At 41.8% G+C, this 27930-nt stretch overlaps 1 protein-coding gene across 1 annotated transcript; it reads right to left on the reverse strand.

Annotated features, from left to right (window-relative positions):
* Positions 1-1208: 1208 nt before the first annotated feature.
* On the reverse strand, positions 1209-26896 carry mpzl1l (myelin protein zero-like 1 like). Its single transcript, XM_047378848.1, has 6 exons — positions 26741-26896; positions 19780-19955; positions 16724-16934; positions 14178-14307; positions 4081-4186; positions 1209-1837 (listed from the first exon to the last, which is right to left on the reverse strand). Exons 1-6 carry the CDS (start codon positions 26811-26813, stop codon positions 1742-1744), a joined length of 792 nt encoding a protein of 263 aa, XP_047234804.1. The 5' UTR covers positions 26814-26896; the 3' UTR covers positions 1209-1741.
* Between the last annotated feature and the right edge of the window lie 1034 nt (positions 26897-27930).

Raw genomic sequence — 27930 nt, forward strand, 5'->3', positions numbered from 1 at the left:
GCATCATCTACTTTAGTTTGTCTGATGATTATAATAGTAAAATAAAAATAAGTGTGTTCATCAGTGTTTAGTAGTTATGGTAAATGAATCACACATGTATTGTAAAGCAGCAACAATGGCCTGAAGCAGGTTGGTAAAAATTTTTTATGGAAAATAATTTTAACTTTTCCTGCTTATGGATCCAGTGCAACCTAAAGAATAATGGAAGGAATTAATCTACTGCATAAAGCTGCTCATCTCGTATTTATTAGCCAAGAGTCTTTTAAAGGGAGTAAAGACGTAATGCCATCTGCTGGAGTGAAGGTGTATTGCAGTTTTCTTCACAACTTCCCCATAGGTCATTAGGTTGATTTAAAAAAAATGGTTCATGGCCATTCTGAGCAGTGGAAATAGAATGTACCCAAATACCAGGATTCCTTTTACCTGGGCAAAACAAATCCTGGGGCTTTAAATCCTAGGGCCTTTGGTGGAAAGGGGGCTCTAGTCTCTTATTTACGAAGAGTTTTTTTCCCCCCACTCCCTGAAGAAGATGGCATTAAAAACGGCAGCTCCGTGCATTGAATGAGTGAACCAGTACCGGGTAGCCGCTCGCCCAGCCTGTCAGCCACGTCTGCTCTGTTTATTGGACCTGCTGAAAAAATAACCTTTGAGCATTTTTGTAACTCACACTCTTGTTTTTCCGTATTGTTTTGCCCTTCTTCTACAGTACAGAAATATAACAAATGCCCTAACAGCAGGTTAGAACTCACAATTTGAGGTAAATACTCCCATTTTTCACACGCTCATGCCCAGATGTAGATGTATTTCCATCCATTTGGTCATGCAGGTGGTAGGGCTATCTGGCTCTACAAGCAAAGATGGTTTAGGTACACAATCTAAACAAGTGTTATGTCTTCTGTTTGCTTCAAACCAATTTATATTTTGTAATATGACTGACCTGCTTTAACCAACCATTAAGAAGATGATATGTATAGCTTTATTTGATTTGACCGTTTGTGTTCTTAGCAGATTTCCAATAAACTGAGGTCTTTCCTGCTGCGTAAGCGAGTATTTTATGGTTCACGTACAACTCTCAGATGAATGCGTACAACCTTTTCCCTAAAATAAAATGTGTCCTTCGAGGTTCTGATGTCGTTACTGAGATTCAGTCAGTAGGAGGCTGGTTATTATACAGACTGCTCATAATCAGTTGTATTCTAATGTTTTTAGGTACCTTACTTTCTTTGATCAAAACTAAACTTTGCTTTGATTAAACTGACATTTCTGCATTCCTTTCACTTCTTAAGACACTGAAGTCTTAAAAGTTTGGTTGAGTTGGTGCAACAGCCTGCATATCTGTAATATGTCGGGCATGTGTGAGGCTATGGGGGCACAACAATACAAGGGTTGAAATAAAATAATTTACACCTGGAATGATGTCAATGAGGGCGCCATTTTCACCTTGATCCCGGCATTGGAAAACTGTTTAAAAAAAGGCTGATGTAGTGTCAACTGGGGTGTTTTCTTACCTTTTTTTTTTTTTAGAGTCACAACAAAGCACATGGAGACATTACTTTATCATATAACATGCTGTCAGAGCACAAAATGTGGGGAAAGAAGAGAATAGAGAGAAACTGCACCAATTCTGTCCCTGTTAAACCTTTCCCACCCTTCCCAAAGCAGCTAATAGAGAGGTCTCATACTTTACTTTGTTTTCTTATGTATTGATTTTTTTTTTTTTTTTACTGTTTGGTCCCCATCTTCAGTTTTTACGGATGTCGGCGTAGACCACAGGCTCCATCTTATGGAACGAGTTTTTACTGCCCGAGTGATCCAACTGGGCGTATATCACCGGGCCCTAAAGCACAACACAGAACCCAGGAGAGAAAGGAGAATCGGTAAGAGGGACTCATCCATTCAGATAATCTGAAGCAAATTAAAAAAACAGGAACATTATGATGAGGAGCACCAACACTCCTTTAGCCTCCAATATGATCAGTGATTTCTGTTAAATTGCTTAGTGTGGTTTCCTAGGCTGAACTGTTGATTAGTCAGCGAGATGTGAAGCTAATACACAGGAACACTGCAACTAATTGGGTTTCAATTAAAGTCAACACAAATAATGAGTCTAATGAGAAAGTCATGTTGGAGGAAATTGAGTAAAACTCACCAATTTCCCAAAATGTGTTTAACCTTTAGAGATGCACCGATCATTCATACCAATGTCCGATTTTCCCTGGAAATTCTATAAGCTGTAGATTTCAATTTTGGCCAATTAATTTTCTTTCCCCTTCAGATTTACATATATGTATAGATACTTATGTATAACACATAAAAAAATCTTGCAGTTTATTTTGATAGAGGCCGTAGTTTTGAATCCAACAGAAAATGAAGGGGGTTACAGGATTTTATGCAGGTTTTGAAATACCAAACAAAACCAAGAGGTTACTTAATTTTTGTTTTAAAATACAAAATGGGATGATAAGAATTTTAAATTTAAAATAATAAAAACATATAGTGTTTTATAATGCAAGATTGGCCTGTTTATTTTTCTGAAACCTTTCACACATTAGGTTGCGCTTCATCCATCCTTCATGGTAGGACTTGGTGTTTGACATCAGCCATGTGGGATAACACCTTCGATATAAAGTATATGTAATATTCCTTATTCATTCTTGATTATTCTTCATTTATTTCTGCATTTTTAATCATTATTTGATTTTTGGCTGCATGTTGGTATAGTTGTTGGCAGTATTGCCTTGCAGCAAGAAGGTCATGGGTTTGAATCCCAACCTGGGGTCTTTCTGAATAGAGTTTGCATGTTCTCCCTGTGCATGCAGGGGTTCCACCAACAGTCCAAAATGTTTAATGTTTGTCTAACTGGGGTCTCCAAATTGCTCCTAGTGGTGAACTGTTTGAGGTTGTTTATTTGTCCTGTGTGTCTCCGTGTTGCCCTGTGATGGACGGCCTTGTCCAGGGTGTACCCCACCTCTCGAACGCTGGAGACAGACGCCAGGTGCCCTGTGACCTGCATGGATAGCTGGGTGTAGACAATGGATGGATGGTTATTTTGTTTTTGATTGGTTTGTTTGTAGCTTGGTTTGGTCTAGGAGGGTGAGCTCAGAATACTGTGACCAATGACTGATTTGTGTCAGAAGGAAATAAATGACACAAATAGTTAAAGTCAAATAGTTTCATGTTTAGGACCAATAAAACCAGCATCTCTGCTGGTGATTTTTTTCTTCATTTAAACATGAAAAGGAAAATAAACCAAATGTAAAGTTTTAACTAATCTGTTTTTAACCACAAAAAATTAAGAAAAATGTTAATATTTTTTATTTCAAAATGAAAATCAAATATCGACTTAGTTTTTGATTTTTTATTACTGGTTCCTAATGAGAATAATCACCCAGACATCTACTGACCAATTATTCCCATTTATGCATCAAAACATATGCACCTAACCTGTATCTGAATTAAACCCAAAAAATAGCCTCAAGGTCAATGGTGTTGGTCGATTAATTTATAAACCAGAAATGGTCGGTGTTCTTAGTTTTGATGGGTTTAATGCACAGAAACACAAAAAGCTGAATTTTCAGGATCTGACCTGCAAATTAGGAGAAAATTGTTATATGATATGTGGTCGGTGCATTCTTAGTAATTCTAAAATTATCAGTTAGATTTTTACATAAAAACGTAACAGACGGCAAGGACAGTTTCATGGTCCAAAATATCATGAAACTACATTGTTTTGCCAATTCAACAACAGAATGAAGAGTTTTCAACATGGTGTTGACAGCATTTATGGTTGGTTGTTTTTCTCTTTTCGAATAAAATGGCCAAGGCTGCTAATGAAAGCTGGTCTTTGCTCTGTCCCACCCACAAAAAGCCATTAGGAACCAAGCTGACCCAAAGCAGCCCAGGAAAAGCTCAGACAATGTTTTCTTGGTTATTTTTATTGTGCAAAACTAACTGTAAAACTGGGACTTCATATCTGTCAGACCTGATAACATGGCTGAATTTACAGAACAATCATTAAAAGTGACCTGGAATCAGTGAAACAGTGGCACCCGGCTGATTTCATTGGCCACCAGCTCCTACCTGCAGCGGACCCGAGGGGCTGGTACACCTGGAGCCCTCCCGGCTGGACTCCACCTTCTTTATTGGCCGCAGAGCATCAGAGCTCACGCCTTCCAGGGTGGTACATCTAGTTTAGGGTTACGATTTGCCGTGGTGTCGAGCAACCAGCGGTGCACAGTCATAGTAACATGAACACAGATGATGGGACATAAAACAAAAATAAAAGCAAAGCAAAAAGATGAGGTCATGAAACAAAGCTGCTGTGAGAAGACAAGAGCTGCACTGATGGGATTTGGATGACATCATGTTGCTTTCATAATTATAAGACTAGAAATAACATCAGGTGAAAATCTCTGGGTGGACGAGGCAGCACTACACCCAGAAATCAATGTAAACACATTTTATTAATAATTTGGTACAATTTCTGAGTTTAAATATTTGTTGTCAAATATATCTTTAGCAAGAAACATTTATCTCTAATACTTGTATATAATAATTTATTCCTTTGAGCTAATTTTATACATTAACTTTGTTTTCCATTTTATATTTTGAATTTTTTTGTTTTTTATTGAAACACGCAAAAACGTATTTATTCCGTTTTTCAAATGTGGGGATTTGCAGTTAGGAACTCTGAGGTTGCTCTTCAAGAACTTACAAGTTACCTTTGGGGGCCAAGCTGTATTCTAGTATGTGACTTGCACCAAGTTACCATTCAATTAATTACTTGAAAGTTCCAGGAAGTTTATGAAGGGTAACATGTAGGTTCTGGAAAAGTAGCCAGTAAGTTCAGGGTAGTAACCCAGAAGGTTCTAGAAAGTATAGGGTATATGATGTATTGCTCCAATTGTTTTTCTAGTCCGTATCTAATGTTACCAAACCTTTACATATCTGTTAGTCAATTTAAAAGTGACTCCTTTGGTTGAAAGCAAATCATTTGCAAGTCATAATTTTTAAAACATAATCTCCAAGAGAAATATGGTCAATAAGCTGAGGATGCAGCAAAACAAAAAACATAGAAGGAACTCTGTAAAACCAATCTTCGGAGCTCATAGAAATTTTTTTATAATTTAAACTTTTAATGATTTAAAGTCTTACACATTGTCTTTACTTTGATTTTGTTGAAATTGTTAGAATACATTTTTTAATTGGGACATTTCTAATGTGTGAGCTAACAAGGTACCTCCGGTTCTCTGAGAACCAAGGGACCTCCCTGAAGGTAGCGCCTTCTGGTGTGAACAGTCACAGAAGCTCCACTACCACCATGCCTGTTGGTGACAGACCAGGACCCAATCACCCCTGTCCCACACATGGGGAAATGCAGCCCTTTCCCAGTTAGCCTGCTCCAAATCCCCAACAAATCCTTGACTCAAGGAAAGTCGACACCAAACACAACTGAAGTGTGTTAACTGACCAGCAGTTACTAAAGAAAGGAAACGCCCTGCAGGGTCTTGAAGTTAATCAGAACACAAAGGACACATATCAAGCAAACACTCTGGGGGACACTGTCCATTCACCTGACACAGGACTTTTAGCCACAGGGAGGAAACCCAGAGATGGAAACCTTGCATCCAAAGCACCATCTGAGGGACAACAGAAATTTCTAAGGCCTCCAGACCTGTGAGGCACATGAAGGCTCTCAACAAGACATGGTGTCCTCTGCAAAACCTGCTTCTTTAAGGATGCCTGATGAGACAACGGGAATTTTCCATCATAACCATCCCTTTTCTCACCCCTTAGTCCCAAGCTGGTCAGCGGTCCAGTTGCAAACCTTGTGCAGTTCAACCTCATGAGGTAATCGAGAGAGCTGAGCTCTATTACTGGTGGAGTAATAGAAGCCTTAGGTGCAGGACATCATCATCCAAATCACTCCTCCTCTGATTTAAAAAGCTGGTCACAGAGAGGGAAACATCTGCTTCAGACTCTTCCACTTTGTTCCACACAGCATACACTGGAAGACCCGGACTTGTCACCAAATTTCGGCACCATGTCCAACAGAAGTCAGCGTAACACAGCAGTGGCTGCATGAGCTGGAGTCTGCAGGCCACTCCTGAGCATGTTTTACTCCCACGCATATTCTGCTAAGGGCAAGGGGTTTTTGACCAAGATAACCCCCCAAGCCAGCAGACATGAACGGGACACGACATCTTCCTGGCCCTAAATGCATTGCTCTGAAAGGAACCCATGGTAGTCAGGCAGCTAACACACAAACCTAAAGATTACTAATAACAAGAAAACAGCAATACCAGTAAAAACATGGATCTCTGCCACTACATGAAAATCGCCCATTTAAATCACCAGATTCAAGAAACCCTCATGACGACTATTAAATTGAGGCACGTGACTTCGCCCGGTACAGCGGAGCCAGGGTCCCCACCCTGGAGCCAGGCCTGGGGTCAGGACTCAGCTGAGAGCACCTGGTGGCTGAATTGCTCCTCACAGAACCCGGCCGGGCCAAGCCCGAACGAGAGACGTGAGGCCATCCCCCAGTGGGCCCACCACCTGCAGGGGGAACCGTGAGGGACCGGTGCAAAGAGGATTGGGCAGCGGACGAAGGTGGAGACCTCAGCAGCCCGATCCCCGGATGCTTAGGCTGGCTCTAGGGACATGGAATGTTACCTCAATGGATGGGAAGGAGCCTGAGCTTGTGCGGGAGGTCGAGAGATATTGACTAGAAATAGTCGGGCTGGCCTCCGCGCACTCCGTTATTCTGCTGGGCGACTTCAACGCCCACATGGGAAACGACAGTGACACCTGGAGAGGCATGATCGGGAGGAATGGCCTCCCCGATCTGAATCCGAGTGGTGTTTTGTTACTGGACTTCTGTGCTAGTCCATAATGACCATGTTCAAACATAAGGGTGTCCATCAGTGCACTTGGCACCAGGACACCCTAGGCAGGAGGTCAACGATCGACTTTGTTGTCGTATCATCAGACCTTCGGCCACATGTTTTGGACACTCAGGTGAAGAGAGGGACTGAGCTGTCCACTGATCACCACCTGGTGGTTAGTTGGATCCGCTGGAGGAGGAGAAAGCCGGATAGACTTGGCAGGCCCAAGTGCATAGTGAGGGTCTGCTGGGAACGCCTGGCGGAGCCCTTGGCCAGGGATGTATTCAACTCCAACCTCTGGGAGAGCTTTGACCAGATTCCGGGGGATGTCGGAGACAGAGTCAGAGTGGACCATGTTCTCCGCATCTATTGTCAATGCTGCTGCCTGTAGCTGCGACCGTAAGGTCTGTGGTGCCTGTCGCGGCGGCAATCCCAGAACCCGGTGGTGGACACCGGCAGTAAGGGATGATGTCAAGCTGAAGGAGGAGTCCTATTGGCTGTGGTTGGCTTGTGGGACTCCTTAGGCGGCTGACGGGTACCGTGAGGCCCAGCGTGCCGCGGCCCGGGCGGTAGCAGAGGCAAAAACTTGGGCCTTGGAAGAGTTCGGTGAGGCCATGGAGAAGGACTATCGGTTGGCCTCGAAGCGATTCTGGCAAACCGTCCGCCGCCTCAGGAGGGGGAATCAGTGCTTCGCCAACACTGTTTACAGTGGGGGTGGGAGGCTGCTGACCTCGACTGGGGACATTATCAGGCGGTGGAAGGAGTACTTCGAGGATCTTCTCCATCCTGCCATCACGCATTCCCTGGTGGAAACAGAGGATGGGGACTCGGGGTTGGACTCCTTCATCACCCAGGCTGAAGTTACCGAGGTGGTTAAAAAGCTCCGCGGTGGCAAGGCTTCGTGGGTGGATGAGATCCACCCTGAGTACCTCAAGTCTCTGGATGTTGTGAGGCTGTCATGGTTGACACGCCTCTTCAACATTGCGTGGCGGTCGGAGACAGTGCCTCTGGACTGGCAGATTGGGTTGGTGGTCCCCCTTCATAAGAAGGGTGATCAGAGAGTGTGTTCCAACTACAGGGGGATCACACTCCTCATCACACTCCTCAGCCTCCTTGGTAAGGCCTACGCCAGGGTATTGGAAAGGAGAGTCCGGCCGATAATCAAACCTCAGCTTCAGGAGGAGCAGTGTGGTTATCGTCCCGGCCGTGGAACACTGGACCAGCTTTATACCCTCTACAGGGTACTTGGTCTACATGTGTTTTGTGGACCTGGAGAAAGCATTTGACTGTGTCCCTCTTGATGCCCTGTGGGGGGTGCTTCGGGAGTATGAAATCGGGGGCCCTTTAATAGGGGCCATCCGGTCCCTGTACGAGCGATGCAGAAGTTTGATCCACATTGCCGGCACTAAGTCGGACCTGTTCCCAGTGCATGTTGGACTCTGGCAGGGCTGCCCTTTGTCACCGGTCCTGTTCATAACTTTTATGGACAGGATTTCTAGGCGCAGCCAAGGGCCGGAGGGGGTCTGGTTTGGGGACCAGAGGATTTCGTCTCTTCTTTTTGCAGATGACGTGGTCCTGCTGGCCCCCTCTAGCCAAGACCTACAGCATGCGCTGGGGCGGTTCGCAGCTGAGTGTGAAGCGGCTGGGATGAGGATCAGCTCCTCCAAGTCCGATGCCATGTTTCTCGACCGGAAAAGGGTGGCTTGTCCTCTTCAGGTTGGAGGGGAGTTCCTCCCTCAAGTGGAGGAGTTTAAGTATCTCTGGGTCTTGTTCAGGAGTGAGGGAAGAAGGGAGCGGGAGATCGACAGACTGATCGGTGCAGCTGCTGCAGTAATGGGGACGCTGTGCCGGTCCGTTGTGGTAAAGAGAGAGCTGAACCGAACCTGTTCCCTCACCTCCCTGTTCAGTCCATTTACCTACGGCCATGAACTTTGGGTCATGAGCGAAAGAACGAGATCCCGGATACAAGCGGCTGAAATGAGCTTCCTCCGTAGGGTGGCCGGGCCCTCCCTTAGAGATAGGGTGAGGAGCTCGGCCATCCGGGAGGAGCTCGGAGTAGAACCGCTGCTCCTCCACATCGAGAGGAGCCAGGTGAGGTGGCTCGGGCATCTATACTGGATGCCTCCTGGATGCCTTCCTCGGGAGGTGTTCCAGGCACGTCCCACCGGGAAGAGGCCCAGGGGACGGTCCAGGACATGCTGGCGGGACTATGTCTCTCGGCTGGCCTGGGAACGCCTTGGGCTCCCCCCGGAGGAGCTGGAGGAGGTGTCTGGGGAAAGGGACGTCTGGGCGTCTCTGCTGAGTCTGCTGCCCCCGCGACCCGGTCCCGGAAAAGCGGAAGACGCCGAGTACGAGTAATCACCAGATTTTCTAGATGAAAAAAATTGAACAAGAAAAAAATCCCCAAAGCAGAAAAGCAGATTAAAGACTGACCTCAACAGCCGCATTGGTCAACAGCTGAGTGGTAGATCCAGAATAAGGATGAGGGGCAAAGCCTGAATCCCATGTGGGGCAGGGCCACATATAGAGGGCAGGTCAGTACCTACATGCCAAGCAGTTAACTGGTCTGTGGCTGACAGATTCAGTGGTGATGAAGCTTCCATGTTTGGTCCAGAAGGTTCTTCCCTTAGTGAGACACCGAGCGAGTTTTGAAAGAGAATAAACATATTAAGAATTAACTCTATATCCCATCATTTCAAGCTGACTGAACATGGTTAGCAAAACAAAAACTGTTATTTAAACATGAGTAATGACAAGAGACAGCTGAGGATGGAGGACAACAGACTGGTTGGTCTTAGACATTTACATGAACTTCAGTAATCTGACAACTGAAACCTGGAGGGAAACGTAACGGTTACAAAAACATGTTGCTGTGTGTTAATGATGCTCAGACAGCATCAAATTTGGTTCTGATCCAATCCAATTTCTGTTATTTTGTAAATGCTTCTTGGGTCAAGAGATCTCCAACATTTCCTGTACTCGTGATGACATTAAGAGTAAATACAGAGGGGTCCAGTGGTGATGCAACTATTCCAAATAATATCAATTATGTCTGGTTTGATTTTAAATTAAGTTCTGCTACAAATGCTTTAAAGATTTAGGTTTACATGTTAATTTAGTTTCATGTAGTGAGTGAAATTAAAATAAAATTGAGCTAAAACTTTAGAGGCGAAGCAGGGCAATTTAAATGATAGAAACAAACAGATGTGCAAAGTGGAGTCGGACCTAAACAAAACAGGATAAGAACCATCCAAATTAAGTTATTATTTTAACTAAACATGCTTTTCATCCAGAATATTATGTCTTGTCTGGCATTCTGCTCTTTTTAAAGTAACTCGACCTTAACAAGCTGATGTCAGCAAGTTCATTAGCCGGGCTACCTGACCCTATGACCATCCTGCAGGAGGCTGTTTATTTTACCAACAGACATGCCAACTGCCATAGTTAACTGAAAACCTCCCTTCAAAACAGCTTTGACTTAAATAAAATTGTAATGATCAGGGCTCGTCTGGTTTCTAAGATATTGCAAGGACTAACTGATCCCTTGTTGCAACAGGCTTAACCTGTAACTGGAGAAAATGTAACAGTGTGTTTAAAATCTCATTAAAAGGCTGAAACGATACGGCAGAATTTTCGAGTAGTTTTTAGGACAATGGAGTTCGTTAGCAACTAGAAACTGGACCATACTCATTTATAAATCATCCATTAATCTTCCGATCAAAACAAGACCTTTACGTTTTATATTGTTAGAGCCTTCTCCTCAAGCAGTTAATTAGAAACAAAGTTATGTGTCAGAAAAACCCGGTGGAGGAAGGAGTTTTTACAATGATCAACCTTGTTTATGGTGACCAGGTTTTTTAGAAACAAAACACACATCCCTGCATATTTAAGGTCGACCTGCTGCCAAGATCGTTTCCCATGTTTTTAAAAGTTCCTAATGTTCTCAATCCAACCTCTTTAATAAAACTGTTCTTGCTTAAAGAACCCCATTGAGGACCCCCAGATCTTCTGGATGCAGATATAAGCTCTTGCTAAACTTCACAATCCAGAATAGAATTTAAAATTCTCCTCCTCACATATAAAGCCCTTAATGATCTAGCTCCATCATACATCAGAGATCTGATTGTTCCATATGTTCCTAACAGAGCACTTTGTTCTCAGACTGCAGGTTTACTGGTGGTTCCTAGAGTCTCTAGAAGTAGAATGGGAGGCAGATCCTTTAGTTATCAGGCTCCTCTCCTGTGGAACCAGCTCCCAGTTTTAGTCCGTCTACTTTTAAGGCTAGGCTTAAAACTTTCCTTTTTGATAAAGTTTATAGTTAGAGTGGCTTAGGTTATCCTGAGCTATCTCTGTAGTTATGCTGCTATAGGCTTAGGCTGCTGGAGGACATAATGACCACTTTCACTCTCTTCGCTACATTCTCATACTACTCTCAAATTTTGCATTATTTGCAGTTATTTCATCTTTTAACTTTATTCTCTCTTTTCTCTTCCTAGAAGCTACACCTGGCCTGACTCTGTGTCTACCTGTGACACCTTCCTGGAGGAGGACATGGTCCAAGATTCTGCTGCCAACAACTTAATGCTCACCTTCTACAGATGATCCATTTGGCCCTTTTCTTTCAGTGTTTAACCCTTTCTCTCTCCTAGACATGGCGATTGACTGAGCTTAACTGTAACTAACTCTATGTGCTCTCTTTCAGACTCTAACCTTGAAAACTGGCTCAGAGTTTATCTGTTCTTTCTTTCTAGGTGAAACGACTAAAGGAGCTACATCCATTAACATTTACTTTTCCTTCCAATAGAAAGGACTCCTGGATCAGTGCTTCTTTGTTCTCTTTGTGTCTCTGCTCTGTTCTATCAAACCCCCAGTCGGTCGTGGCAGATGGCCGCTCACACTGGTTCTGGTTCTGCTGGAGGTTTCTTCCTGTTAAAAGGGAGTTTTTCCTCTCCACTGTCGCTACATGCATGCTCAGTATGAGGGATTGCTGCAAAGTCAATGCCAGTGACTGTCCACTGTCTCTACATGCTCATCCGGGAGGAGTGAATGCTGCAAGTCTCTGACTGGATGCAATCTGCTGGGTTTCCTTAGATAGAAAAACTTTTTATCCAATTTGAATAAATAACTGAATCTGACTGTTTGATAGTTAGGATTAATTGGAATGTATGAACCTGACTTGAAATCTATATGATTCGATTGAATTGACTTAGCCCTTTTTAAAGTTACCCACCTTTCACACAATGCAACAGGAAACAACACTCTCCAATTATTTTTACCTCTGCCTTCCTCCCTCCCTGTTGGTTGGAGTAACGGGGAGTCAGGTTTAGCCTAAACCGGCTCAGTTATGGTTGAGGTGCAAACACACCCTCCATTTCTGCTACCTATATGACCCCTTCTCTTTTCCAATGGTTATAATCAGTCTGACAGAGAGAGGTATCCCAATCGTTGTGGTTTTTATTATAACAATGACCATCAGTGGGCTCTAGATGGACAAACTTTATCAGTTTATTATTTTACTTAGTACCCCTACATATAGCCCGTTCTAAATTGGCCAAACTCTAACACTCAGTAGTTTATTCTTACCTCCCCAACAACCCCGCACCATTCCAAACCCTTTGTGAAGTGCCTTGAGACGACATGTGTTGTGAATTGGCGCCATATAAATACAATTGAATTGAATTAAATTGAATTCACACTGAAACATATGGCGAAGCCTCGGTTTATCGTCATGGTCCTCGCCTTTGGAACGAACTGCTGAAGACCAGAGGATGTGGAGCTTTTATATCTTATTTAGCTTTTATTGTGGCTTAGATCGGAGTTTCATAAAGTACATTTTATTTATTTTCATCTTGCCTAATTTTTTACTCATGTTTCAGATTTTGTTTAGCGGAGATAAAAATCTAATTTTATCCTTCTGTCAGTTTTACCTACGCATTTATTCATTTAATTTCTTGTACTCAGAATTACATATTAATCTATATTTACCGTTGATGGACTTCTTTATTTACTGTAAAATATGATTTATTAAACTTTTTTTTTTCTTATGTTTTATTTTCTAGTGTTTCCTCGTGTTGTGAAGATGTGTTTCTTCTTCTGCAGATTCGTTCCTGATATTTGATAATTCAGATTTTCCTTGCATTTCAATGTGTGATGGCATGTGTGTTTTTGGCGTTTCCGTGACATATCTCTGATAACTGAGTTTGTATTTCTGTTGGATATTTGTTTTTAAGTTGTTTTGTTTGTTTTTGATTCAATAAAATTCAGAAATCCTTTATTATCCCCAAAGGGAAGTTGAATAAAGGAACCGTTGAGAACTTGGAGGTCTCGTTTAGGTGGGTGGGTCCATTTTATTATTAACCTGTGAAGCCATTGCTGTGCCGTTAGTGTGAAAGATGCTGGATTAATGAAGCTTGATTGATAGATTGATTGATGACTCTTATTGAGAAAAGCTAAAAGTGATCCGGTTACATGACTGCATGTGAATGTATGAATGACAAGACAACGTGTGCTGCTTAGCAAACAACAGGTCGGTTAGTGATGTTAAATGAAAATGTTAGAGTGGAGTCAGATGTTAGGACACAGAGATGGAGAACAATGACCGACACCAGAGCAAACAGCAACCCCAAAGACCACCAGTCAAAGCAGTCACAGCTTTAAACAGGCGATCTAGAGCTGTTTTTCTTCCTCTGCACAAGTTTTACACCATCAGTCATGTTTGAGGTTAAATGCACAGTCACAGTTAAATCACCAGTGTTACTTGAGCATGCAGGACATGGTCAAACTACCTCAAGCAGACAAACTGTGGGTAAAAAGTTAATATTTAATAATCAAGTTAAAGCATCCAAAGTCCTGTTCATTATTCTTTCCTAACAAGCGAAGAAAGTGATGTAGCTCCCATGCAGGAGGAGTTAGAGAAGTCAGGAAAACAGGAAAACAAGACACTTGTCTTTGGCACGGCCCACAAAAGTACACAAACCATGCAGCCGATTTAATCAACCAGGCAATTAAAAATGAATAAACATCTGGCTTTACAATTAGAATCAACAACAGCAGAAATAAGAATGGCAATAAATACATTTAAAGCCATTTCAGTCTCTGCTACGGTGTATAAAACCAGACGGAGGAGTAAAATCTTTAATATTTCTACTTTTTCCAAACACAATTTAAGAAACACTGCAGAAAATAACTTTATGGCCAAAAGTGAGGAGTTCAGCATTTTTACGGACTGTCTGCATAAATTAGGGTAACTCCACCTCCTGTATTACGGATAAATACAGCAGCATTACTCACCCTTCGTAATCGTGCCGGTTGTGAAGCACCCTTATAGCGAAGCAGGCAGCTACAGCGATGAAGATGAGCAGAATTAAAGCACCACAAACTGCTCCGATTATAATCTTTGTGTTGCTCTGAGGCATCGACTCTGCAGGAACAACATTCAGAAGCAGTAAAACGTTGATACCATAAACCTCAGATTATTTTTACAGTAACTTTAACACCCTGCTGAACTATTTCACATGTTCTCATGTTTCAACCAAGATCTTCAGTATATTTTACTGTGATTTAATGTGATGGGCTAACACACAGCAGCAATCCATGGACACAGACCAGAACAACACATTTCTTAGCTCCATCCAGTCAGAGATCACCAAGTACCAGCTCCTTATCGAAGAGGAAAATCAGAAGCTTAAAAGATATAAGTTAAAATAATATTTGGGAAGGCAACAAAAAAAAAAAGAAAAAAACTATTTTGCTTTAACAAACAACAAAATTAAAAGGTTTATATTTCTAGAACTGGCATTTGAGAGGCAAACGAATAAAAAACAAATCTGAATAAAAATGTAATAATTTAATAATGTTTGTTAGGGACTAAAGTTAATATTAGCTTTCAGGAGCACAAAACAAAGTGACCCCAGAGGGTTGAAGTGAAGTGCTAAATGACAACATGCAGAGGTCACATATTATAAGAAAGTGGCTTTACAGGTGCCACCTCCCACCTATCGTTGGTAAAAGTGCACTGGAGTGCAACCACACAGGAAGTCCACTTCAGCACCCACACCTGCTGCAGTGCTGGTGTTGCTCCATGAGAAAACCGAGACCTTTTAGTGACGGGTTCCTGGCAGTGACCGCAGGATAAACTGAGGCTTTACGAAGGGTCCGTAGCAATGATGAAGAACTGTGCATCAGGTAAAACTATTTCAATTAGTACAAAAGTAAAACAGGAGAGTCAAACTGAAAAATATTCTGTGGTCTCTTTAGAAAATGTAACAAAAAATGCCCTGTAAAGCTCCACAATACTCTTTTCGTTTCAGAATAATGGTACAAAACATCTTAAAGTTTTATTTGCAACTTTTTTCTTCACCACTGGAAAGGAAAGCCAAAGCTGACACAACCGCACTGCCTGTTTAAGGCAAACAGAAAAGAGGTAGTGAGGCATGTTGGCCTCCAGCTAACATGTTCTATTTCTGCATGTGGTCCTGAGATGAAGAGCAAACTCCCACCAGAGAGGAGCAGAAACCTCTGCTTAACCAAAAGATAAGTCAACACATGCACTCGTTTGCTTCATGTAACTGAATGCAAATAACAAGCAGGCACATGTGGGCCTGCTTGTTCACTCCTACTGGATACCTCTCAAACAGACATGTCAGTGCCTTCACTATAAAGTATAACTTGTAAGCAGTCACCCTGGATTCAGGTTTGGGATTTTATGAGATAGATCAACACACAGTAGTGCAAAACTGTGAAGAGAAAGGAAAACAAAACAGGGCCTTTAAACTGTGGTGTCCATTTTTAATCTTTACCCTGATACCCCTAAAAAAGAACCCAGTGAAACTGACTGGCTTCAACAGTCAGCAGACTGGTGAACTGAGTCCACCTCCACAGGGTGGCAAGAAGGAGCCAACAAGACGTCCCGTTTAGAGTTTACTTCGAGCAATGTGTCGGACACGGAGAACATACAGTAGAGCAACGTCTGGTCAGGCAAGACCAAAATAAAGCCGTCTAACCTACATGCAAAACGCTGCACAACATCCTAACACACCATCTTCCTTTCTTCTGCAGGGACAGGGAAGCTGGCCCTAAACATACAATGTTTTAAATTTTCATCATGTGTCAACCTAGCCTAGTCAAAGTCCAGATATAAATCCAAATAAGCAAGACTAAAAAATTAAAGCTGCATATTACATTGAATCGTAAGTTCAATCTTCGCAATACCTAAAGTGTCCAGCATTCACGCCCTGCAGAGTAGAAACAGATTTGGTTAATTGGATGGAGTTTGACTGAGCTCAGTGCCCATACCTGGAGCACATCTGTGTTGGCTGACATGCTGAAGGTAACAGAGAGCGGTTGGGACTTGTGTACTGGTAAAGAAAGAAAAACATTGTGTTTTCAACAAAATTATTGTAATTATATATTCTTTTAATATTATACAGGGCTGTTGAAAACTGACGTCCACAGTGCTCTCCATCCAATCTGAGTTTGAGCTATTTTGTCAAGAAGACAGAGTAAAGTTTTCAGTCTGTAGATGTCTGTAGAAGCTGGTAGAGACGTGCAGCCGTAGCCGTAGTATTGATGCTAAATACGAATACACGCCACACTCCTCACACTTACTCCTAAAAAGTCTCAAAAAGCATGGATTATTTTATCGAACATTTACTGCTTTGCATTGATCCATCACATAAAATCTCAATCAAATACATTGAATTCTGTGGTTATAACAATACAGAATGAGAAAGAGTTCAAAAGGAGAAGAGAACCTTTTCAGCCATCATTTCTTATTAGAATCGTTTCATATCTTCAATGTGAGAGTAGGGCTGCTTTTAAAACAGACAGAACTTTACCTTTCAGAACGACCCTGAGCTCCGTTCGAGCCTGGGTTCCTGTTACATCCGGTGGGTTCTTCACGTCGCAGAAGAAGGTCCCGTTGTCACTGAACAGAGCCGGACTCAGCTGTATTGAGGCATCCTTCTTGTTGATGTCTCCAATAAACCGCAGCCTCTCTTTAAATTCATCTGTGCCTGGATATTCTTTCCCGTTAGAAAAGTAGTAAATCTAGGAAAAGCAAATAACAGTTAGAGACAGCAAAACAACAGACGCAGAAGCAAAACCACAAACTAAAGTTGAGTTTTTTGTTGCTTTTGACCCGGTTAGTTGTGGCGGTACCAAAGGTATAAGTACCATGAAACTAAAGGTTCATTGAACCGGGACGGAGAAACAACACAATTAGTTTTTCTTTGCTTAAGTGTCAAAAACGAGCTGCAGGACAAAACAAGCAATACATTTAAAGACATTCATAATTGGCATGAATTTTATTTTAATTAGGGGCTTTTAATGATTCATTAACATATTAACAAGCAGCTCGGTTCTAATTAGTTATGAACCAAACCTAAAGGTGTCAGGAGAACAGTTTTATGGTCAGAGACACAGACACAGAGATGTTTGGCCACAAGAGACATGCCTGGAGAAGTTCAGGTGATTTATTTTTTTTAATCTTAGAACCAACTTCCAAGAATGGCAGTGGCAGCATCATGCTGTGGGGCTGTGTCAACTCAGGAAGTACTGGAGGATTGCACAAAGCGGCTACATCCAAATTCTTCATCTTCATGTTGAAGCGATGGTTGAAGCCTGGACATAGTTGGATGTTCCTGCAGGTGAACGATCCAAAACAGACCTCCCAACTGGTTCTGGAGGATGACGAATCTTATCCTTCGGATTCTGGAATATCCCGCTCAAGGCCGAGACCTCGACACTACTGAAAATGTGCCTAAAAGCCGGGTCCACGTCAGCAAATTAACAAATTAAAAGGAATTCTACCAATACAGATTATTACAAACAAATATAAAACAGGTTTCCCCTCAACCTAAACCCTGTGAGCCAGTATGAAACCACAGCTTTTCCTGTTTAACTAAACACGGCCTGATAAAAAGCAACAACTTCTACAACATTTGACCTTCTCCAACATGACGCAGCAATTACATAACAGCTAGGGTCCCGAGTCATAGCTGAAAACAAGGCCTGGTATTTTTTTATGACGCCAAAAGTACAGAGAGGCTGTTGATACTGGATAGTGTGTAGTAAAAGTCCAGGTGGAGCTGCTGCAGAACCATGTTGGCTAAAACCAAACGGGTTGAATGTATTGAAGAACAGGTTTTAGTCCACCGAACCCTGTGTACGGAGTTACATTTTAACAGCATTTTACTTTTCTGCCACATTCACATGTTTAAAATCATCCAACAAATTTTAACATCAGACAAAGATGACTGCAGTTGATATAAAATGCAGTTTTTAAACGATGATTTCATTTATTAAGGGAAAAAGCGATTCAAAACAACCTAGCCTTGGGTACAAAAGTAATTTTTCTCAACCTAATAACTGGCTGAGCAACGCTTGGTGGCAACAGTTGCTGCCAGTGAGTCTTTTACATTGTTGTGGAGGAATTTTAACCCACTCTTCTTTACAGAATTGTTTTAATTCAAACACATTGGAGGGTTGCTGAGCATGAATGTCCTGCTTTAGGTTGTGCCAAAACATCTCAAGATGATTTAAGTCCAGACTTTGACTAGGCTAATCCAAAATCACTTTCTGAGCCACTCAGAGGAAGACTTGCTGGTGTGCTCTGAATCTCTGCATAACCCAAGAGTGCTTGAGCTTACAATCAAACTGATGGCCGGACATCCTCCTGCAGGATCTGATAACAAGCAAAATTCATGGTTCCATCAATTACAGCAAGTGGTCCAGATCCTGAAGCAGCAAAGCAGGCCCAGACCATCACACTACCACCACCATGTCTGAATGTGGGCATGATAATCTTTGAAATGTTCTGTTAGATTTATGTCAGCTGTAATGGGAAGGGCACCTCCCAAAAGAAAGAACGAAGGACGAATGACGGACGGATGGACGGACGTACAAAATAGGACAGATGAACAAGAATGCATGGACAAAAATGATCTGTGAATGGGAGGATGAGGAGACAAAAATAGACAGATGGATAAAAACTAGTGGAAGGACAAATTGGCAAAGGAAAGGTGGCTGGAACTTTTAGAAAATGTATGGAGAAACAACAATTTCCCATAAGTTTTTAATCCTGGAAGATCTCTAAATAAAATTCCAGGACCTAAAATGACCCAGTCAGATTGAAGCGTCTCCTGGGAGATGCAGCGAAATCATCAACACCCACCTCGTAATCACTGAGGCACAAAAACGCTCCAGAACCAGACGGCCGAAGCGGCGCTGACTGTACTCTACTTGCTCACATTCCTAATTAGTTTCACAGAAACACACTGCATATTATGGTGTGGGACAAGAACTTGACAGAAAATGGCTTAAAAAGTCGTGAGAAAGACCTTTAGAGCAAGATGAAGGTGGCAGAAAAGTTTCCTTCCACATGTTGCAAACAGTCAGCGTCTCAAAGCGAAACATGAAGCTGTTTAGAGCGTTTTGTTGAACAAGGGCTGAAACTTCAGAGAAAATAAAATAGATGCTTGCAGCTCGACTCATTGTGCAACACATTCTCCAAAACCTGACTGCATACATGTGTTCTGGCATGGGCGCTCTGCAAATTAAAGACCTTAGGCCGTGTCATTACATTTGCAGGAGATCACAGCAGAAAGGGAGGCTCCCGACCCGACTGGTCTGTAAACACAAATGGACTGTAAAAAATCGGGAATATAAACACCACAAGCAGCTAGCGCAGCTTCGGTTTACATGCAGCTTGATGATGTAAACATGCTACTAAAAAACGAGAAAAGAAAAGCAGAAGTCACTTAAATCATCGCGTCCATCCCCAAGGAACAGCTGAAACCTCTGTTTACGTGTCAGGACTGAACGCACAACTGCAGGAAAACATCCTGGGACTGCGGGAGATTTCCCAGAGAGGACACGAGCAGCAGGAACTCACCACATACGGTGCTTTGGAGTACTGATGGTCGGGCTGATTTGACTGGAAGCTCCAGGTCACAGTGGTGTCTTTGGTGACCACTTCGCTGGACTTAAAGGTGCATCGCAGAATTCCCGCCGTGCCGTTCTGCACTGTCACTTCAGAGTCTGTATATATATCGATCGCAGACGCAGGTCCTGTTTAAAGAGAAAAACATGGCTGGTGTAAGGGAATGCATTAATAACAGGACATAAGAGCATGCCAGCGGAGGGGGTGCAGAGAAAACATCTCTGCATTAAAACATCACAGCGCTCAGCAGGTGGTCACTGGGGAGACAATGAGCTGCAGGAAGATTTAGGTTGCAACATCCGGATCAGGTCAAACACGACTCAGAAAAGTCTCTCTCCGGTCATCTTTCTTTCCTTTGTCGTTTAAGATGTTTTCTACCCAACATTTGGGGTGAGAAATGGTGCCGTCCACCACTGGACAGTTGGTACCGACCATGGTCCAATTTATACCCACTTTTACAACGGAGGATAATGTTTAATTTTCTATAATCTGCTTATGGCTTCCAGTAACGTGGTTTTATAACACCTTACTTTATAACCAGAAGCAGGTCACTAGGACTAATTATGCTTTGAGAAGGGGGTCAAAGTGGGTCAATATGGGATCAGAACCACAATCAATAGAAATAAGGTGCAAACCTTTTTTTTGTTTGTTTTTAGAGAAATAATAAACTATTTAATTCAATTAAATTGCCTACTTTGTGGCAAATGTGTCTCTTGTTGAATTATGTAGGCAAATAGGAATAACATTTTGTATGTTATTAGTTTCCTGAAACGTTTTATTACAACTTTCTTCCATTAAAATTGGATATTTTACCTGCTTGACAGATTCTGCAACCTACTGCTGGTAGACATTTACTGAAGTCCCACGAGCAGACCATAAGAAAGGTCTGATCATTAAAACAGGTCCGACATGTCTCCCTAGTGGAGGACGGGTACGAAACGTCCACATCTACATGATAAATGGACTGAATTTATTAAGAGCTCTCTGCTCATTCTGGCCACTCAAAGTGTTTTAGAGCCACAATCACATGAGCATGTAGCCGGAAGAAGCTGGACTCCAACCCACAACTTTCGAGATGAACACTCTTCCCACTGAACCACAGTCATTTCATTTACAGAGTTATGAAATGGTGAACCATTATCAGCAAAACTCTGACTTGTGACACAGTCAGCAACATTAAATACAATTTCTGACACATTTAGATATGCCAGGAAAAAATTTATCTTTTTTAGAAGCATCTCTTCAGCGTCGTTGTTCTACCCGTTTGCTGTTGCAACGATGTAAATGGGAGAAACTAACATTTCTCTTTGGACGAGCATCTCTTCTTGATTTGCAGCTCCCTTCTAATTTATCTTTGCAAAACTAATAAGTTGAAATACTTATTTATTTGCAAGTTTAATTCAAATTGAATTGAAATCAACGATAATAAAAGTTTAGCCTAGTCAAATTCAGATTCAAAACCAGTTCAGTTGAATTCAGTTCAATTGTAACCCAATTTAATTCAAAATCCTTTCCAGTTAGAAGCTGATTAGATACAATCAAATTTGGAATCACTAAAATTAATTTAATTGAATAAAAGAATGAGTTTCTTTTCTAAAAAGGCAAAGTATTTTACATTTGGTCACATTACAAAGAAAAACTTCATTGTTCGATTTTATGTGATAAACCAGCACAAACTCAGTAAGTGGTGTTTTATTTGTTTACATAAAAATCTAAAATGTGTGACTTGCGTTTGTTTTCAGCACCCCTCCTTTACTCTGATACCCCTAAATAAAATATTTTGCAACCAACTGCTGTCAGAAGTCACCTGGATATCCCATAAATACATATAACCTTTGCAAAGGTTTGTGGTTAACAGGAGGGACTGTGAAAATTCACCGTCAGTATAAATCCAGCTGTCCTGTGAAGACCTCAGAGGTTTGTTAGAGAACATCAGAGAACAAACTGCATCATGGAGACCCAGGAACACAGCAGACAGGTCAGGAAGAAGGTTGTGGAGACGTTTAAAGGAGGGTTAGGCTCCAGAACAATATCCTGAGCACTGAACATCTCCCAGAGCTCTGTTCAATCCATCTGAACATGGAGAAAGGAAGGACAGACTGCTGATCTACCAGGGCATGGAGGTCCACCTGAACCGACAGGAAGCAGCCAAGAGGACCATGGTAATCTGTTCACAGGATAGCTATTAGTAGTACCTTGATGGAAGTGTTGCAAGAAGAGGGAAAGAAAGGCATAAGCACCAGTTTGCCACAAACCATGTAGGGAACACAGCAAACATGTGGAAGAAGATGCTCTGGTCATCTGATGAGAACAGCAGGTCAACTTCTGGATGCACCCTGCTCATCATGCTAATAAACATGTAGCCACGTTGCAGGGTGGGAGGTCAGCTGAGCAGTCGACAGGTCTGCTGATGTTCCTGACATCACAGATGAATCCAACCACTGCACCTGAGTTATTAGTGAAACATCAACACAACTGAGACACAGAGCCACATCTTCGTGAAGTTTCTTACCCCGCCGGCTGGCGCAGCTTAGCAGACGTGATACGAGACAAAACTGAGTACAACTAATACAGGATTTCACAAACTCTGCATCAGAAACGTTATATAACAGCTGACCAGTCAAATGCATCTTCATTGTTTTACCCACATTGGGCTTTGCAAAACTAACTGGATGGGTCATGTATAGATATCCAATATTGATATTCACTAATCAATAAAAGCCCATGAGAACGTCCTTCTCTACTCAGGATGATTCCAACAAGTAAAACTCTTTAAAAAAGTAAATCTGCAGAGTATTTCAGCTCTTTAATCGCTTTAATTTAGCTGACAGCAGCTAATTGTGGTGTTTTGTTTTAAAGCAGCCCTCCAGGTAACTGAGTAGTTGTGTCATGTCAGTGGATGGTCCTTCAATGTGTTTTAGGTCAGACTGCGTTCAGACTGCGTTCAGACTGCTAAACAAAAACAAGTGTCCCAGATCGGCTCTAAAAGGTGCTCTGAAGAAAACGGTCTTCAGTGCATCTTGAGTGCGTTCACACCTGTGAACAGCGTCAGACAAGTAAATGTTTTAGATCAGAAAATATTCATGTGCTAAAACGGCCCAGTCAAAGTCCAAAACTAAATCCGAGTGAGAATCTGTGGCAATTATGAAAACTGATGTTCACAGATGCCCTCCATCCATTCTCATTGAGCTTGAGAGGCATTTCTTCTGAGTGTTATCTCAGTGGGGCCGGATCCAAATGGATTTTATTTGTGAAACAAATATTTAAAACTAGGACTGCACAATATATCTAAAAAATTTCATCATCACATAAAATCCCAATAAAATACACTGAAGTTTGTGGTTGTAACCTGAAAACAAATGTGAAAAGCTTAAAAGGTGTGAATACTTTTGCATGGCAACTGACACTTGCAGGAATAAGTTGATAGCAGTAAAACTGCAGAGGTTACTGATTAATTACTTGTTTTCAGGAGCTGGATAGAAATCACACCTTCACAGCTAATTGTGATGCAACAAAACAAAAGATCACATGACAGGAAAAAAATACGACTTTCACAGCTTTCTGGCAAGCAGAGGATTAAAAAAAAATGCTGTAAGTCATTTATTCATCTTCCAGGGAATGTAGAGCATCAGAAAGACAAACAACTTTGACATCATTAAAGTTTCAGTTGGAGATGATTTCACTAAATAAACAGAAGACAAGAGTTTTTCATCCATTTCCTCCCTGTCAGATGATATCAGTCTGAGATTTAGAGCAGACCACTTCTTCATACTGCAAGCTCGTTTTTCACGATAAGCATTTCTAAAACAGCCACAAGTCTCAGTTTGTGAAACTGCTGCTGGAGGGTTCAAGACGCATTTTCCAACATTCAGAACTGTGGGTCTGCTGCATAAAATATCCCCAAATGACTCAGAGGAAAACAAGCCGCTGGTGGAAAAAGGGAAGCTGTTACATTTTCTGATAAAAGACCGAAGTCGGTGTTATAATCAAGGCTTTTTGTCAAGAATGTTTGCAGGTTATTTTGAATTTGACTAAATTGCAGGCAGCGGTTTCTTAAGGCTTTGTCACTCAATTTCACCTGATTTTATTCACTTTCTTACGCATCTGTTGACCTGCAAACGTAACCTCGCTGTCCTGTACAGTTTGCGTGGATTGCAATGACAATAACTCTTCCTCCCTCGCTTTGGTTTGCAATGTGTGAATCTGAGGTCACGTTTTTTAACTAGAGATGCAGCCATATATGACTAAAACGAGGCAGGACCTTTAATCTATAATCTAATGTCACCGGAAGATGATTTATTTTAGGATGAAGCAGGTTGATGTTGAATGACCAGAATATTTGACAACATGCAAGACAAAATACTTCTTTTAAGCCGCATTACAGTTTTAAAAAAAGGTATAAATTCCTTTTTGTAACCACACGATCTGGGCACCTTGCAGTTGTTGAGCCGACAATGATGTCCTCTGCATACCAAATTATTCTAGATTCAAATGTGACGCCATATGTCCGACATTCTGCCCAAACTGGGTCACGAACAGAACAATGATCCAAAACACAGCAGCAAGCCTACAACAGAATGGCTGAAAAAGGGAAATCAAATTGTTGCAATGGCCTAGTCAAAGTCCAGACGTCCACCTGATTGAAATGCTGTGGTGGGACCTTAAGAAAGGTGTACAGAAATCTCAACAATCTGAAGCGACCTTGGAAAGAAGAGTGGGCCAAATTTCCTCCACAAAGGTGCGAGACACAGAATCAGTCCGAAGATAAGTGCTGACAGATATTACTACTAAACGTGGGTTAACAAGCTGTTGATGCTTAGGGAGTACTATGTTTTTCACACAGCTTTTCTGTTTTGGCTTTGTTTTATAAAACAGGGTTGTCTGTTTAGTCTTCTTGTCATATGAGGTTAGATTTCAATTAAATGTGAACCTGGTAGAGACCAAATCACTTTTATTATATCCATAAAGTCCTGGATTTAAAAGGGGATGAACTTTTTCCTTCATCACTGCCTATCTAAAAGAAACACCCTGGTTAAACATAACAATATGACCACTTGTTGAGTCTGGTGGTCCTCCTTTTGGTGCCTGCATCAGCGCAACCCACACTTGAACTGGATTAAGATCTGGGACATTTTGAAGCAACGTCAACACCTCAAACTAACTGTTGTGTTCCTCAAACCATTCCTAAATTCCTGCTTTATGGCAGGAAGTTTTCTCCTGTTGAAAGAGACCAAAGCCATCGGGGCAGAAGGTGTACATGGTCTGCAACACTGTTTAGGTAGGCGCTACGTTTCAGAGAAACATCAGACCCTTGGTGTGCCGCAGAACATTACCCAAAACACCTCTTCTAAGCTGGCTCGCCTTCTTTCCATAGTGCATCCTGGTGGCATGTTCCAGCACGCAACTGGCTATGCACGTGATGTAAAAGAAAACCTGATCCATCAAATCAGCTTTCTCACGGTGCTCCATGGTCCAGTTCTGATGCTCATAAGCCCATTGTGGCCACTGGCCACCTGGCGAAGTATCAGCATGGGATCCATGGCTGGTTTTGTGCTTTGTAGCCCCATACTCACGCTGTGGTGCACTGTGTTTTCTGACACCTTTCTATCAGAACCAGAATTAACTTCTTCCGCCATTTGAGCCACAGGAGCTCATCTATTGGACTGGACCACATAAGCATGCCTGTTACCAGTTCACCACTGCTCCCTCCTTGGACCACTTGTGATAGATACCAGTCCATAGGGATCAGGAACTCCCCACAAGCGCTGCAGTTTTGACGCACAGGTTGGCCCTTATTAAACTTGCTCATATCCTTCTGGTTCTGGGGTTTATCCTCAACTTTTTAGGCCAAAATCCTCATCTGCTGCCTCATATATCCCACCCACTAACAGCGACTATGACGAGGAGATAATCAGCGTCAACATCACGTTTGATCCGAGGATGTATAGTTTTCAGCCTCACAAATAGTGCAGTATTTTTTTCTTATGTTGTAAATTTGCCATTACTGTACAGTCTCTAATTGTTTTTTTATATTTGACCTTTGTGTGAATCTGCTAGTCCCCACTGAAGGACAATAAATCATATTTCTTTTCTAATTTAAATAAAAAGAGATGAATCCTAGAAATGCAACACCTTTTCAGGGGTAAATGTAGTTGCATATTGACAAACTGATTAACGCTGCAGACCGGCTGATGTGTGTTTATATGTAGGCCATTACAATCCATCAACATCTGTGATAATAACCCTGTCTGGTTCAGAAGGGCAGCAAACAGGGAAATGAGATGTATTCTTCTGGATTTGGACCAACACTGCTGATGTTTGGCGCTACAGCTACTGTGAGTGAAGCATACCGATTTAATCAAAGTATTATTTATTTAAAATGCCGCAAATAAAACCATCTCAGTTAAATGTTAGTACATTAAAGCGCTTTTCCCCACTGGTGACACGTAGTAAACACGTCCCTTGCTTTTTTGATAAATGATCTTATATTGGAGATATTTTAGCAGTTATTAGTGGTTATTTTACACATGTAAAGCGACCAAACGAGCCAGTGATTGTTTCTGAGATGAATGTGAACGAGTCGTTTAGATGGAGCCCCCCCCAACAGGGCGGCAGCCGCCGTCTGTCACCAAACTCCATTCAGATTTCCGTTAATTCAACGTCTGTTATCTCTAATGTTACAGCGACCTGCGTGTAAGACTCGAATAGGAACAACTAATAGCAAATACAGCTTCAGAGTGTTTTACTATCATCGGCTCAACAAATAGTTTTAATGTGAGGAATAGGGGCTGGGGAAGCAACCATGATAACGTCGCAAAGCTAGCGAGCCTGATTTATCACAGAAAACAACAGCTAGCTCAGATTCAGGCCTCACAGAACGGAAATTAAACCCGTTTCACGGTTTAATACTCACCAAATACAACAAATAACAAATATCCAGGCCATAAAACACGCCTGCAAACGTTCTTCAACCATCCGGGCTCCATTATATTGTCGTAAACAGGAGTAGTTCCTCTGCCACGGCGCTGAAGTTCGCTTACGAAGTGCTCGCTTCTTATACAGCAGTCGGTTAAAGGGATAGTTCACCCATTTCTTTCGTATCCGAGACAAATCTTTATCACATTTAGTTCATAATATATCTACAAACACGTGTCAAAACACACACACACACACATATACATACATATATAATTATATATATATAAATATATAATCTGAGATAAAAAATATATATTTCAATGCTTTCGGAGTATCTGGACCACTTTGAATCCAGCTTTTAAAGTGGGCATGTGTATTAGAGATTTTACACAGCAGCTGATCTAAGATGGACTGCCTACAAAAAGTCTGAAATAGCCCTTTGCCCCTTACAAGGAATCAGAAGCCAACTTCACAGTATGTTCCTCTGCTTCTTTTTGCTTCCCCACCTTCACCGGCTTCTTCGTACAGCAGATTTACCGTTCTCACCGTGTTTGTCTCCCCCTGTAGGTTTATCCTGAAAGGTGCAGCAAATCTGAACCCATACTGCTGCAACAAACAAGAAAATGCCAGAACAAGGCTCTGCAACCGAAACATTTCTTTGGGCTCCTACAAATAAATCGATTATAAACTACTAATTTAAATATAAAAACGTTTTACTGACACATTTTTAAATGTAAAACAAAGCATCAAACTCTAGCAGAGGAATAATATAAAAAAATGTAACAATAAACAAAAGGTAAAAACAAAATTGGATAAAAAGCATGTTGTTTTTATTTCTAAAGTTATAGAAGGCATGCTGTTTCAACAAGGGACTGTTTTAACCTCTTAAGTTAGCCTCTTTGCTTTGGTGGTGCTTTACTTTTTTGCACTTAAATGTTTCAGACCAAACACATTTTAATACCAACAATAATAACCAGAATAAATGATTTCATTCCAGAGGAAAAATACTATCCAATTCAACCTCTCCCTAAGGGAAAAAGTAATTGAGCGCTTGGTAAATCATAAATTAGCTGCAATTAACCACATTTTGTTGGTTTTACTTTAGTAGCCAAACCCAGGCCTGACTACAGCCCCACTGACAACATGAAGAAGTCTAAAAGGTCTCAAAAGCAACAAATCATGGCC

Source organism: Girardinichthys multiradiatus, chromosome 11, assembly GCF_021462225.1.
Source record: "Girardinichthys multiradiatus isolate DD_20200921_A chromosome 11, DD_fGirMul_XY1, whole genome shotgun sequence".
NCBI classification, from domain to species: Eukaryota; Metazoa; Chordata; class Actinopteri; order Cyprinodontiformes; family Goodeidae; genus Girardinichthys; species Girardinichthys multiradiatus.